Source organism: Dasypus novemcinctus, chromosome 7 (genome assembly GCF_030445035.2).
Source record: "Dasypus novemcinctus isolate mDasNov1 chromosome 7, mDasNov1.1.hap2, whole genome shotgun sequence".
NCBI lineage: Eukaryota > Metazoa > Chordata > Mammalia > Cingulata > Dasypodidae > Dasypus > Dasypus novemcinctus.
Window position 1 is genome coordinate 119,920,032 of NC_080679.1, and position 13,410 is coordinate 119,933,441.

The following is a 13,410-nucleotide window of genomic DNA, read 5'->3' on the forward strand; positions in this document are numbered from 1 at the left end:
CATGGCACCTCCTTTGATAAAGTGTATCTATAAAAACATATTAAATGTCATAATTAATGGTTAAATATTGAAACTTTATACTTGATATTTTGAAGAATTCAGTGATGTCTATTTTCATCACTTATATTCAACATGTTTTTGGAGTTTTTAGGTATTGACTAAGATATGCAAATAACTAGAAATCAATAAATAGAATTTTCATTATTTGTAAATGATAGTTTATGTTTATAGAGCTTTCAAAAGCATCTGCAAATACCTACTAGAATCAATGAATGAATGTAGTCACTTGCCTCCATGCAAAATAAATATACAAAAATGAGCTTGGTATCTTTACACTGGGACAAAGCAAATAGGAAATTATATTTTAAAAGGTCACATAGTAAAAACATGATTCAAATAAAAATACACTGCTCAAAATTTTTCAAATGCCAAAGAATAAATACATCCAGAAGATGTGCAAACTCTCCATACAGAAAGCTCAAAAATACTACTGAGTAAAATTTCTTAAACGATTCAAATACAGTGTTTATGGATTGGAAAATTTAATATAGAAATGGTATCAATCCTCCCAACATATTTCATAGTTTTAAAGTAACCACAATTAATTTTATAAGAGCAAGTCAGCAAGGTGATTCTAAAATTTATGGGGAATGAAACAGGCCAAGAATAGTGAAGAAAATCTCAAAGAACAAATTCAGAAGACTTACAATATCAGATATCAAAACTTACTCTAAGTTAATTATTGCCATGTAGTGTTGGCAAATATCCAAATAGAATAGTGAAAGGGTCTAAATATAGAACCACACGTATGCAGTCATCTAACTTACATTAAAGCCCCACTGAAATACAGTTGAGAAAGAGTTTTCAAAGTGCTAGTTCAATGTAATATACATGTAATTAAATCAATTTTATCTTCTTTCTGACACCATATATGAAAATAAATTTCAGGTGGATTATAGACCTATGAAAGGTAAATTAATAAATCCTCTAGGAACCATAGGAGTATATTTGCATCATTTGGGTGGGCAAAACTTCTTAAGCAAGACACATATGCACACATCACACAAACAACTAATCACAAAAGAAATTACTATAAATTGACTTCTTTGACATTTAGAATTTCTAATAATTTAAAGACACCACCAAGAGATTGACTGAAATTGTCACAGTACTGAGAAGCTATTTGTTAACACACATATTTGCAAAGGATTCATACCAAAAACCTAGCAGATAATTCACTTTAAGATATCCCCATGAAAAATAAGCAAATAAAAAGTTGCTTAATATCATTCATCATTAAGGAATTGAATATTTAAACAAAAATGTCTTATCATAACACCCCCAGCAAAATGACCAAAATTAAGTGATTTGAAAAATATAATGTTAATGAGAATATAGGGTGGATAGAAAGACCACAAGTATATTCGTACATAGCAATATTAGGGAAAAAACCCAAGTGTCAACAGTACTGTGACAGATGCATGGATTTTAGAGTAGTCATATATTGAATAGTACACAGAAATGAACAAGAAAAAATTGCTTCAAAAGATATCTTGGAACAACCTCACATACAATAATGTATGGAAAATACCCACATATAACAGAATACATACTTTATAATTCCATTTCTATAGTGGAATATAATGGAATATAACAGAAATAGGCAAAACTACTATATTGTGGTAAAAGTCTTCATAGTACCTTTGGGTAGGAAAGTAGAGATATTGACAGGGAGGTAAAATGAAGGAGTCTTTTGGAATGCTCATAATATTTTATGTTTGGTGATGGTTACATTTTTACTTTTTAATTTGTACGCTTAACAGTATATATATTGTACTTCAGTTCAAAAAAAATCATGCAACTAATTCCAGATAACATTATTTCTAAAACTATACATTTTATTGTTTAGCTCAAATTTATTGTCAAGAATCACCATTCACTCTGTTATGTATTAAGGATTAGTTATTTTTCTGAATTATGTTGCCCCAATCCATGGGGCTATTTCACCTTGGTTGCCAAGGAACTCAAATAATGAATGGATATAAAATCACTTCTTCAACACCAGCTTTAAAAAAAATATTTTGACTCTTTGAAATTGGGCTCAAGAAAAGATACCACTGCCACTATTTATAAAAAGAGCTTATTTTCCAGAAACAATTTGATAAGATTAAGGACTTTATTGGACTGGTGACAGTTGATTTGTTATTATTATGCAAAAATAAAAATGAATTTATTCTTGTTACTATTATGTTCAAACAAAATAATAGCTCCTGGTTATAGTTAGTCAAAATGTCATGTTACTAAAGGTGCAATGGACACAACCAATCCAGTGTCCACATAGAAGAGGTGGCATTGGATTGGGAAAAGTGGACATAATGGACAAAGGGTATGGGGAAAGGCAGGAAGAGATGAGAGGTGGAGGCGTCTTCGGGACATGGAGCTGCCCTGGATGGTGCTTCAGAGGTAATCACCGGACATTGTAAATCCTCACAGGGCCTACATGATGGAATAGAGGAGAGTATGGGCCATGATGTGAACCAATGTATATGAGGTGCAGAGGTGCCCAAAGATGTACTTACCAAATCCAATGGATGTGTCATGATGATGGGAACGAGTGTTGTTGGGGGGGGGGGGAGAGGGGGGGTGGGGGGGTGGGGTTGAATGGGACCTCACATATATATTTTTAATGTAATATTATTACAAAGTCAATAAAAAATAAAAAAATTAAAAAAAAAAAAAAATGTCATGTTACATTGTGCACCAGCCATCTCATGACAACTGTGATATAAAAGTTGTCATTTAAGCATCTGACCTGTGGTTTAAAATGTCAAAGTAACAATTAAACTATCCCATTATGCTTTTATGAGAGCAAAACAATGTTTTATAGATTTTGAGATTTACATTACTCACTTGTAAACATCAACCAAGATGCAAATTGTTTATTTCCTTTTGTTGAATTACAAAAGGAAATACCTTGCATTGATAGGCATAATCTAATGTGTCTCTGCTTGTTTTTCCAAAAACAGTACAGATGAGCACATTCAGATGGATACAGCATTACCCAGGCACAATGAGGCTGCCAAACAGTAAACAGTAACATGTTCTAACAGTCCCTTCCTGCCCCCCCGTCCGCCCCCTGGGGTGGAATGCTGTAGCATTTCTAATAGAGTTATCTGTGATGTTGAATGAGAAATAATTTCTTCTGGTATTAATACAGTAGGTATAATTACATTTTTGGCTTTTTTTTAATGGTTGCATTTATAGTTTTTAAGTCATATTTAATTTCCTTATTTATTCTCATCATTTTAATTGTCCAATCAGATGTTTAGTTTACGTTTGTTTGTGTTACAGTGTGTTTAGTTTTAGAAAAGTAAGAAGAGATTTTGTTTTTGCTTCCGTTTTGGTGTGTGTGTGTTTTAAGAAAGGAGACATTCAGCAGAGAGAGGATGAGGATGGAATTTGACCATACTCTAGCCAAATGCACCTTTCTATGCAGGGGCCCAATCCTGTTTACTGTTCAAGGCACTGCTCAGATGTCACCTCCTCCAGGCAGCCCTCTTGGAGTCTCCAGATGTGAACTTTCCCTACACCCCCGAGACTACTCACTATTTTATCTGCCCCTGTACCATAAGAAACAGAAAGACTCGAGCAACCATTTTATCCCTGAAGCTTGTTACTGTAGTTTCTTTCTTTCTTTTTTTTTTTTAACAAGAAGTGAAAATGGGCTTATTTAAACACACGTGGTCTTCCCCGGGAGATCATGAGTGCATCCTAATGTCCCCTGCTGAGAGTCTGCCTTGGTCACTACTGGGACTGCCACACCTCAACAGGGCCTGGTGCTCGGCGGGTGGAGAGTAAATAGTGATTGAGCGAATGCACCAAGGAAGGAATGAATGAGTCCCACAAAGGGCAAAACCACTGCCTAGTCCTCCCAGGTACCACACGAGGCCAGCGTGCAGGGCACACAGCAGGTGCGTAGCCCAAGATAGAACTAGGGGGGCAGAGGCTGGGCCTGGGCTTCTGGTTGGGGCTCCCTGCCCCACTCGCCTCACCCCACTCTGCCTCATTTTCATCTCCTGAAAATAGTGTTAACACCCCTGCCGCCTCACAGCAAGGCTCTGAGGATTTGGGTAGTGTCATAAATGTTCGCCGTTATGAGTGGGTGAGCAATATTTATTATATGAAGTCTGATTGGTCCTGTATCTTCTTACTTTTGAAAATTCATTTTTATTACAAACGCTCTATACCCTGAGAATGAGTTATAATAGATAATTTATTTATTGTTTGTCAGATGCCAGATATTGTACTAAGTGCTTTTCACGTCTTTAATCCACACCACCTCTTTGAAATAGACATTATTAATTGACACATCTACAGCATCCAGTTATGTCTTAAAAAGTTAATTGCCTAATGGCACCCAAGTTAGACCAGGGAAGACCAAGGCTGCACCAGTCCAGGTCCTCGGGCTCTAGAGCAGGGGTTTTTAACAAGGTCCGTGAGCTTGAACTGAAATTCAAAAAACCTTATTCTTGTGGGGACGTGTTGGTGTGGGTGTGATATACTTATTAACTAGTACACTGTAGAGTGTGGGCTTAGGGGTCCGTGGTTTTCACCTGACTGGCAAAGGAGTCCGTGGAACAAGACAGGTTCAGAGCCCCTGCTCTGGAATGTGCTTTTATAATGTAGGTTAAGATATATTTTGCACCCATAGAAGATGTGGGGAAGCAAGGGAGGGTGAGAGGCAGAGAAAAAATGTCTGTTTTATTTTGTCCCTTTATCAATGACTGAAGAAATTTTGTATATTCCTAAAAAGGGATGCAGAGTAGAAAAGTAATTTAGCTTGGGATGGAGTTGTAAAAATATGGATGAGAAATACATAGGGAGGATGTGGGAAACTGAAAATCAGAAATGTAAATTTTGTCTGAATTTTTATTTCCTCAATCAGATTTTGTCTGGAATTTTAAGTACCCGTGATAAAATATAAGTGTGCACCTTTTTTCCAAAACCACATTGTATAAAAACTGTTTATTTGTCACTATAAAATTTTAAATAGCTTCGTCATATTTTTTTATTGTCCTCCTCCTAACAGAAATATTTAATTTAGAAATATGCTGTGGTGGCTCTTACAAAAGAAGTTTACATAAAAGTGGGAATATAGTCCAGTTGTCTCTCCCACCCCAACCCCCCCCCCCCCCCAAAAAAAAACCTTTTATCCTGTATTTCCTCCTGTGGTTATATATAAAAGAGGTTTTTAACCTATATTTTCCCCTGTGTTTATAGAAGGGATTATTCTAACATCAAATTATTTGTGAGGGATTTTAACACCCAATTCCTTGGATTTGAAATGTAACCAAGACCACCCCTCCTCCAGAGTTTATTATTATTATTGGTATAATGAAAATGCTCAAATAATGATTGGAGTGATGAAAACACAACTATGTGATTATACCAAATACTATTGATTGTACTCTTTGCATAGATTTATGCTTTATGAATATGTATCAATACAGTTGATTTGTTAAAAAAAAACACAGAAAACTATACCATGTGAATTATGCAGAGTTCTCTAGGGAACAGAATCAACAGGAGATACCTGTAAATAGTATGAGATTTTATAATATTCTCTCACATGGGGATGCACAAGCCCAGGTTCTGCAGTCAGGCTGCAAACCAGGGGTTCCCGTGAAAGTCCAGTGAAGGTCCTTGATAAATTTCTGGGAGACGTTGGCTGTTCAAAGACAAGCTGGAAAATTCTCTCTGAATGCTGAAATCACTTTCCTTTTTAAAGTATTCAACTGATTGTATAAAACGTCACTCATTGCTGACGACAATCTCTGTGGTTGATGGTAGATGTAATCAGGTATTTATGCAATAAACTCACTGATGGTTAAAACCCATACATGTCCTTGTATTACAGTTAGCCCAGTGCTCGTTCGACCAAACAACTGGACACAATTACCTGGCCAGATTGACATATTAGCCTAGTCATCACACCATATAAATATAAGTATAAATATAAATATAAATGCTATATTATGAGAAATAAGTATAATTCCTGAGATAACAAAGCAAGTGAGAAGAATGGAAATCTGTTTACTCTCTGGGCTAATAGAAGACAACTGGATTCTTATATCTGCTGCTGTATAATTTCTCTTGCAATAGGTTGTTTTGCTTGAAGTATATGAAGGAATTCTGGCCTCAGAGAGATATTTAGTTGAAAATGGAAGAAGTATTTTAATAACTTTTTCAGATAAGTTAATATCCATCAATGATACATCTCACGATTTTCACAACTGTTTGTTTCTTATAGGTTAGTTGCAATGAGGAATTTGAAACCATGTCAATGAATTTTCATATTCTTCTACATTAAAATACATTGCTCCATCTTTCATTTGGGATGGTCATATGCATGATTCTGAACATTAATTGTGGGCCATTTTGAAAATATTGGTTCACTGAATTATGAAGATCTTCTAAATGATGGATTTTAATATAAATATAAAAAAATCATTGGTTAATATTAATGTTGATCATTAGAAAGGTCTTTAAGTATTGGGAAGAGGTCAATCTCAAGGTGGAGATTACAGCCAAAATGCAATTATTTGCTTGAAAGTTGAATTGTATCATTTGCAACAAAATCAGTCAATTGTGTGTTTTTTGTTATTGTCGTTGAAATGAACAACTCACTTCATTCATTTTCAAGTAAAATATGTGCCAGATACTTAAGTCTGTATAAACGTAGTTTGCTTTTCCATTCTTTACAAGGAATGATGTTTATAAAAGAAGGATCTAGTTTGGCTCACAAATCAAGCACTTGGCCATGTGCTTTTCCTCTTGACACCAGCATATCTGGTATACAGCAGAAATGCTGATATGCTTACTTTCCATTTTGCCACTGATCTTAAAATGATCTCAAGGGTCAAAAACTGTTTTAACTTCTTTTTTGAACTGCTGGGGTCAGGCACTGAACCCTGGACAGCTAGCATGCCAAAAGGAAAAAAAAAAAATAATTTTCTGGGTCTGTAAAACAGATGTGGTGCAATCCTCTTTTTGATTTTGTATTTTCCCTTGAATTGATGACAATTCAACAAGCTACTAAAAGTTTCCTTTATTGGCAAGACTGATTTTTAGTTATTTCTGTTTGGCTTACTATTTGTAAGGTCACCTTTCTGATGCCGTTCCTTCAAAAGGAGACTAAATTTATTCATTAACTATGAGAAGCAATTCAATATTATGCTTCTGGTTGGACAAATCTGAAATATGCATATAAATATTTGGGCTGAAAAGATAACTGTGAAAGGGGAGACGATTCCAAAAGAGTGAAAAACATTTTCCTAGGATTTAAGTTGCCAAAATTAAAGGTTCTTTATTCCATCCTTTGTTTTTACTTTTTAATAATGACAATAACTGACATTAAATGAACTGAATACTTTGCTTAGTAATTTGCATATATATAGTTTCTCATTTATTTTTTTAAAATGCAGCTTGTGCCACACTGTATCTTGTGATTATTATTTTTTTGGTTCAAATAATATGTACTATATTCCTTAAATCTACATGAAGAATTATATAATTTCTTCAGTGGAAGGCAGCAAATATTTTTAAATTTTCTAGATGACCAATTAGGAAGCATTTAAAACCAACTTGTGATCTTCTATCTGATCTCAAGTGACTTAAATCTAGACCATGTTTAGTCTGCTGTGTAGTGTTTCAGCATCCTAGTGAAATAAATAAATGAAATAATTAAGATAGAAAATAAGGGGAAAATAAATACTTATGGTGAATAATAGAACAAAACTTTAGGTCTGCAGGTAGAATGTACAAACAGCAAACATTTTGAAAAATCTGGAATTCAACCATGACTATTGTGATTTGCATTCTATATTTTCAACTTACTATATAGGGGGAGAGAGGGAATACCCCTTCAAATTAGCTGGGATATAAAAATTACTACCATGTCAATGAATTATTTAATGTTTAAAATGGAATGCACTTAAAGACTACCCAGTACGGATAATAAACTTAAATTTGAAAAGCAAAATACCCTGTAAGAGTAAATTGAGATTTAAGCTGTAGCGGGGGGAGTGGAGGCATTGGTACGTTAGGGGTCCAGAGAACAAAGGAAGACCACATAAGAAGGGGGAAAATGGCTTTGTTCTTCTAGTGGGAGATTCTGGATAATGTCCTGAATAGGTTTTTTTAAATTACTGTTTTATCCAGAAATTAGTTCAAATATAGGTTAAATTAAAAGAAATATTTCTGAACCTTTGATGTCAGGAATAAACTAGATTAAAAAGTAATTTAATTAGTTTCAGTGAAGAGAATCTAAGAGCTGAATACCAGAAATTAGTTTTTCTTCAGTTCAATAGTGAAGAACGTTTTTTCTTGCCTTCTAATATTAGGTAGCAAAGTTATTTCAAAAGGCTATTTTAAAGCAAAATTGTGTTTTTGGAAGAAAGCACAGGCATCCAGCAGCAGTCTATGTTCTTAAATGACATAGGCTAAAACAGAGAAAAGAACATGGAGTGAATTATTTACTTTCAGTTGTTACCTCATTTTGTCATACCTAAAAGTTTTAGCTAAGGTTTTATGCCTTGTAACTATTTTACGAATAGTGGATCTGTTTCTACTTCTGTAAAATACTGGTGATTGTTGTTAAGCCTTGTATTTCATTTGTGCTGCTATTTATAATCAGACCAGAAGATCTCATTTGTTAACCAGCAACTGTTAGCTTGTATATTATATTAGGTTTTCAGACATCCATTCTTATATATACACTCACACATCTATAAACACATCAGAAAAAATTCTCTTTTTTAGTTACAAAATGACTAGAGTTAGGATATGTTAACAAGTACCTTTACTAATGAAGGTGAGTATTAGACTTCAGCATATATTGCTGACATGAGGGTATATGTATGGTTTTATTTATTTATTTTTTCCCTTTATTGATTTTTTACATGTTACATGCAAAAAAGCTGAGGTACCCATATACCTCCCCACCCCCCTCACCCCACTCCTTCCACATCAACATCTTTCATCATCGTGGCACATTCATTGCATTTGTGAATACATCTTGGAGCACTGCTGCACCACATGGACAGTGGTCTACATTTTAGTCTACACTCTCCCCCAGTCCACCCAGTGGGCCATGGCAGGACATACAATGTCCAGCATCTGTCCCTGCAGCACCACCCAGGACAACTCCAAGTCCTGAAAATGCCCCCACATCATATCTCTTCTTCCCTTTCCCTACCCTCAGCAGCTACTGTGGCCGCTTTCTCCACATCAATGCTACAATTTCTTCCATAACTAATCACAATAGTCCCATAATAGATTATCAGTAAGTCCACTCTAGTTTTAGAAGGAAGATCATCTCTTTAAACATTTTGCAATCTAATACCAGTTTCTTTCTGAGCTACTTTCTCAACATTCAGTATGAGAGAATTAACAGTATCCAGGAATCTCTTTTGCTAAGTGTGGCCTTAGAGTTAAAATACAGAGAAAAATATTAAAATTTATAAATAGTAAGGTTTCTACAGGCCACTCCTCTTGGGTCTAGTTCCCACCTACATTAAGCAAGTTCCTGAGCGATCAGGTAGCAATGTGGATTTTGAGTGTTCGCAGATGAGATGTGATAACAGATGCTCCTGAAGCTGTAACACTCTAAAGAGCATGAGACAATGAGCAAGGAGTAAATTTCAAGTATCAGTCAGGCATATTAAAAACAATTTTCTTGATGAAAGCAAACAAAAATACCTACTTTTTTATTGAATGCTATGGCACTGCTGTATTTGAGAAAAGAGATGACATTGATACCTTCATGGACAAACTGGAGTAGACTGGGGTGTTAGGATGCTAATAACACTCTGAGGCGTATACACTGAGGACCTGGATTCAAATTAGAAGAAGGGTCATTGTGGCCATAAGACAATAAGAATATGTTTAAAATATCATTAATAAAAGTATATATTATATTTTTAAAAATATCTAATTAATACATCATGGAAGAGAGTGAAGGAAGAAAATTTATTTTAGGAAACAATAAAGCTTAACAGAGAAAGCCTGAAGTCAGAGAGATGTAATTTCACATTTCAGTTTTGACATTTAGCTACTATGTGACCTTGTCAAGCTCTTTAACCTTGCTAAGCATCAGTTTTAAAATGAGGATACAATACCTGATAGGTTGTTAGAGGCATTTGAAAAAGAGAGGATTGCTTACAAAGGGTAAACAATGCAAAAGCCTGTGATGAGACTGAAATACGCTTTTTCATGAAAGGAGATAAAGGATAGAAGCCAGCCTTTGAGGCTATTTAAAGAGAAGCATAATTATTCGTTATATGTAGAAGGAAGACGTTTTCGTTCTAGGGCAGAAAAACTCAGGAGACCTCAGAAATAGTGCTTTGCAGCTAAGGACAATTCAAAGAAGAAGAAAGAAGAAAGTGGTAAAGAGAAAAACAAAGAAAGAAATGATATATTGAGTTCATATTCTTAATAATGAATGAATCCAAATAATCCATTTTTTTTTTTTTTTTTTTTTTTTAAAGATTTATTTATTTATTTAATTTCCCCCCCTCCCCTGGTTGTCTGTTCTTGGTGTCTATTTGCTGCGTCTTGTTTCTTTGTCCGCTTCTGTTGTCGTCAGCGGCACGGGAAGTGTGGGCGGCGCCATTCCTGGGCAGGCTGCACTTTCTTTTCACGCTGGGCGGCTTTCCTCACGGGCACACTCCTTGCGCGTGGGGCTCCCCCACGCGGGGGACACCCTTGCGTGGCACGGCACTCCTTGCGCGCATCAGCGCTGCGCATGGCCAGCTCCACACGGGTCAAGGAGGCCCAGGGTTTGAACCGCGGACCTCCCATATGGTAGACGGACGCCCTAACCACTGGGCCAAAGTCCGTTTCCCAATCCATTCTTAAATTACATATATCTCTTCCTTTGATCATTGTTTAAGGGGAGGATTTAATTACATTCTTGTGATTTACATTGGTAGGTTGATTTTAAAATAAGTTCCACAGGAACTTGAAGATAAAGGAAAAATACTATTATTGAAATTGGTAAATTATTCAGTTTTCATAGGTTTATGTCAGATTTTATGTGGGATTTGCACGACTTTTGCTCATTGGCTAACACATTGCTGGGTGAGATTTTGCAAGCAGAGTTACAGAAGCAGAAGGTAGGTGCAAGGTCGTGTTTTTGCGGGCTGATTTACAGAAGTAGGGGAAGAAGGAGTTGTTCATTTGATATTGTCCTGCAAGGCCATGTTCTCACAGGCTGATTTACAGAAGCAGGGGCAGGAGGGGCTCGTTAGATATTTTGCAAGGTTATGCTTTTTATTTCTCAACAAATATGTCTAAGATTCTCTTTCATCTAAAATCTTCTCAATCCTTGTAGAAATCCTGCCATGCCATCACTCTTCCTCTCTATCTCTGCCTTTTGAAACATGAAAGGCACAGGCCTTTTTTTTTTTTTTAAGTGACGCCTTCTCTGATTCCTTTAACAAGATATCTTCCTTCCTTTCTCTGCACTTGTATAACGCACTATTCTTATTTTGACACCTGCCATATTCTTTCTTGCTATTAGAGTGCAAGCACCTCAAGGCTAGGCATAGATTTATCTCCTGTACCTTACAACACTTCACTTAATACCTTGAAAATTGAAGGGCTCAGTACTTGTTAAATGAGTTAAGGAAGTCCAAATTTATGTGTCGGGCTGAGTGTCATGCAAATGATCACATGTATATATATATCATTGCCTAACTTGGCATTTTGTTTTGCAAATCTGTACATACTGGCAATGTCTTATGCTACTATCAAGATCAAATGATTCTCACTATGACCAAAAAGTTTTCGTTGTTTTTTTTTTTAATTGTTTCTTAGCAGTTATTTTGTGCCTTAAGTAACTGGTTGATTCATGTGAGAGGGGATTACATTTGAAGTCATATTGATTCTTTGCCCTAGCATTTCAGCTGGAAAAAAAACAAAGCTTTTGCAGCAATAAGTGCAGAACCTTTTAAAAACAAGATCTAATGAGGTTAGTATATATCCTTGACATTTTATTTTCAATCAGAGTGAAGGTCACAGCTGAAAGGTCACAACGATGAATTTACACAGCAAATAAACAATGGTAATATTTTGCAAAGAAAATGAAATACTACTGTTTCTACCATCTTGCACCTAAAAGGGTTTTTGCTGTACTTAATTATGGTATTCAAACTGTGTTGTTCTTTCATTTCTTAGGTTTTGGAATATAAAAGGGGGATTGGCTTAGGTTATTTGTCTGCAAGGGACTAATATAAAATGTGTGTTTTTTGTCAAAATTTGATCATTTGAATTTTTACATTTAACTCTTAAATCCCCTTCGTGTGTTTTGTGTGGCAATTCTTTGGTGAAACTTGGTATTTATTTGGTTGTATTTCTTTGCTACTGTATTGGGAAGTTTCCTTTATCATTTATGTTCAAGTCCTTCAGTGCTTCCACTTTTGGTCTGAATAACTAAACTGTAAATAAATTCGAGAGAGTATGTCAAAGTGTTTTGGAGAAGCATCTAGATTATGGTTAAACAGTGAAAAATGTGCCCTTTTTTGGCTCAGTATACAGCAGGGATTCTTAACTGCATTTCTGTATATACCACTAAATAATGAGGGATTGTTCCATTAAATGTATAGTGAATTGAAGCAATTTTAGTATTAAAATAATTTAATTTATTGAAAAAGGCCATTAAACAGACGAACCTCAAATGCCAAAAGAAACAGACCTCAAATGCCAAAGTAGCCATGTACTTGACATATTATTATGCAGCAAAATAGTCCAAGTTTTATAATTTGTTAGTTTTAAAAATGAATATGAAGTGATTTGTCTAAGTTAGAATTTATTTTATTTCAGATGAACTCACAAATTCATCAGAAACCAGATTGTCTTTAGAAGACCTCTTCAGGAAAGACTTTGCACTTCATGACCCAGAAGCTCGGTGGATCAATGGTATGCCCCTTTCTTTGTATTTGGTATAATTATACTGAATTTTATATAATTGAAGTAAAGTAAGTAATGGTATCCATAGTTCATATCTTATTTAATGTTATGCTTCAAAGATTACTTATACTATTTAATCAGAAATAAATACCATGGTCCGAATGAGAGAAAACCAATCCCCAGTAGTGCAGCAGTAATAATAATCTTGCAAACCTTAGATTAACGGTTCTATACACGCTGTTCCCTTACGATTATGTGTTATGGGATATTCAGGACGTGTTACCTCTCTAACACTTCCCTGAATAATTCTTCTCCATGTAGCAATATACCGATTTTGGGAGCAATCTAGTCAGTTTTCTTTTCTCTCTTTGTAGATTTCCTTTTTCAGCTGAAGGGTCACAAACTAGGGAGATTTTTTTACAAAGTTAAAAGGACTTCAAA

At 35.2% G+C, this 13,410-nt stretch overlaps 1 protein-coding gene across 3 annotated transcripts in view; it reads left to right on the forward strand.

Moving 5' to 3' along the window:
* DPP10 (dipeptidyl peptidase like 10) overlaps window positions 1-13,410 on the forward strand; it is a 1,447,377-nt gene that overhangs the window by 860,943 nt on the left and 573,024 nt on the right. For all 3 annotated transcript variants that reach the window (XM_058301104.2, XM_004458043.3, XM_058301105.1), the window contains exon 3: window positions 12,883-12,978. In XM_058301104.2, the coding sequence (XP_058157087.1) occupies window positions 12,883-12,978 (96 nt within the window). The remainder of the gene's footprint in view (window positions 1-12,882; window positions 12,979-13,410) is intronic.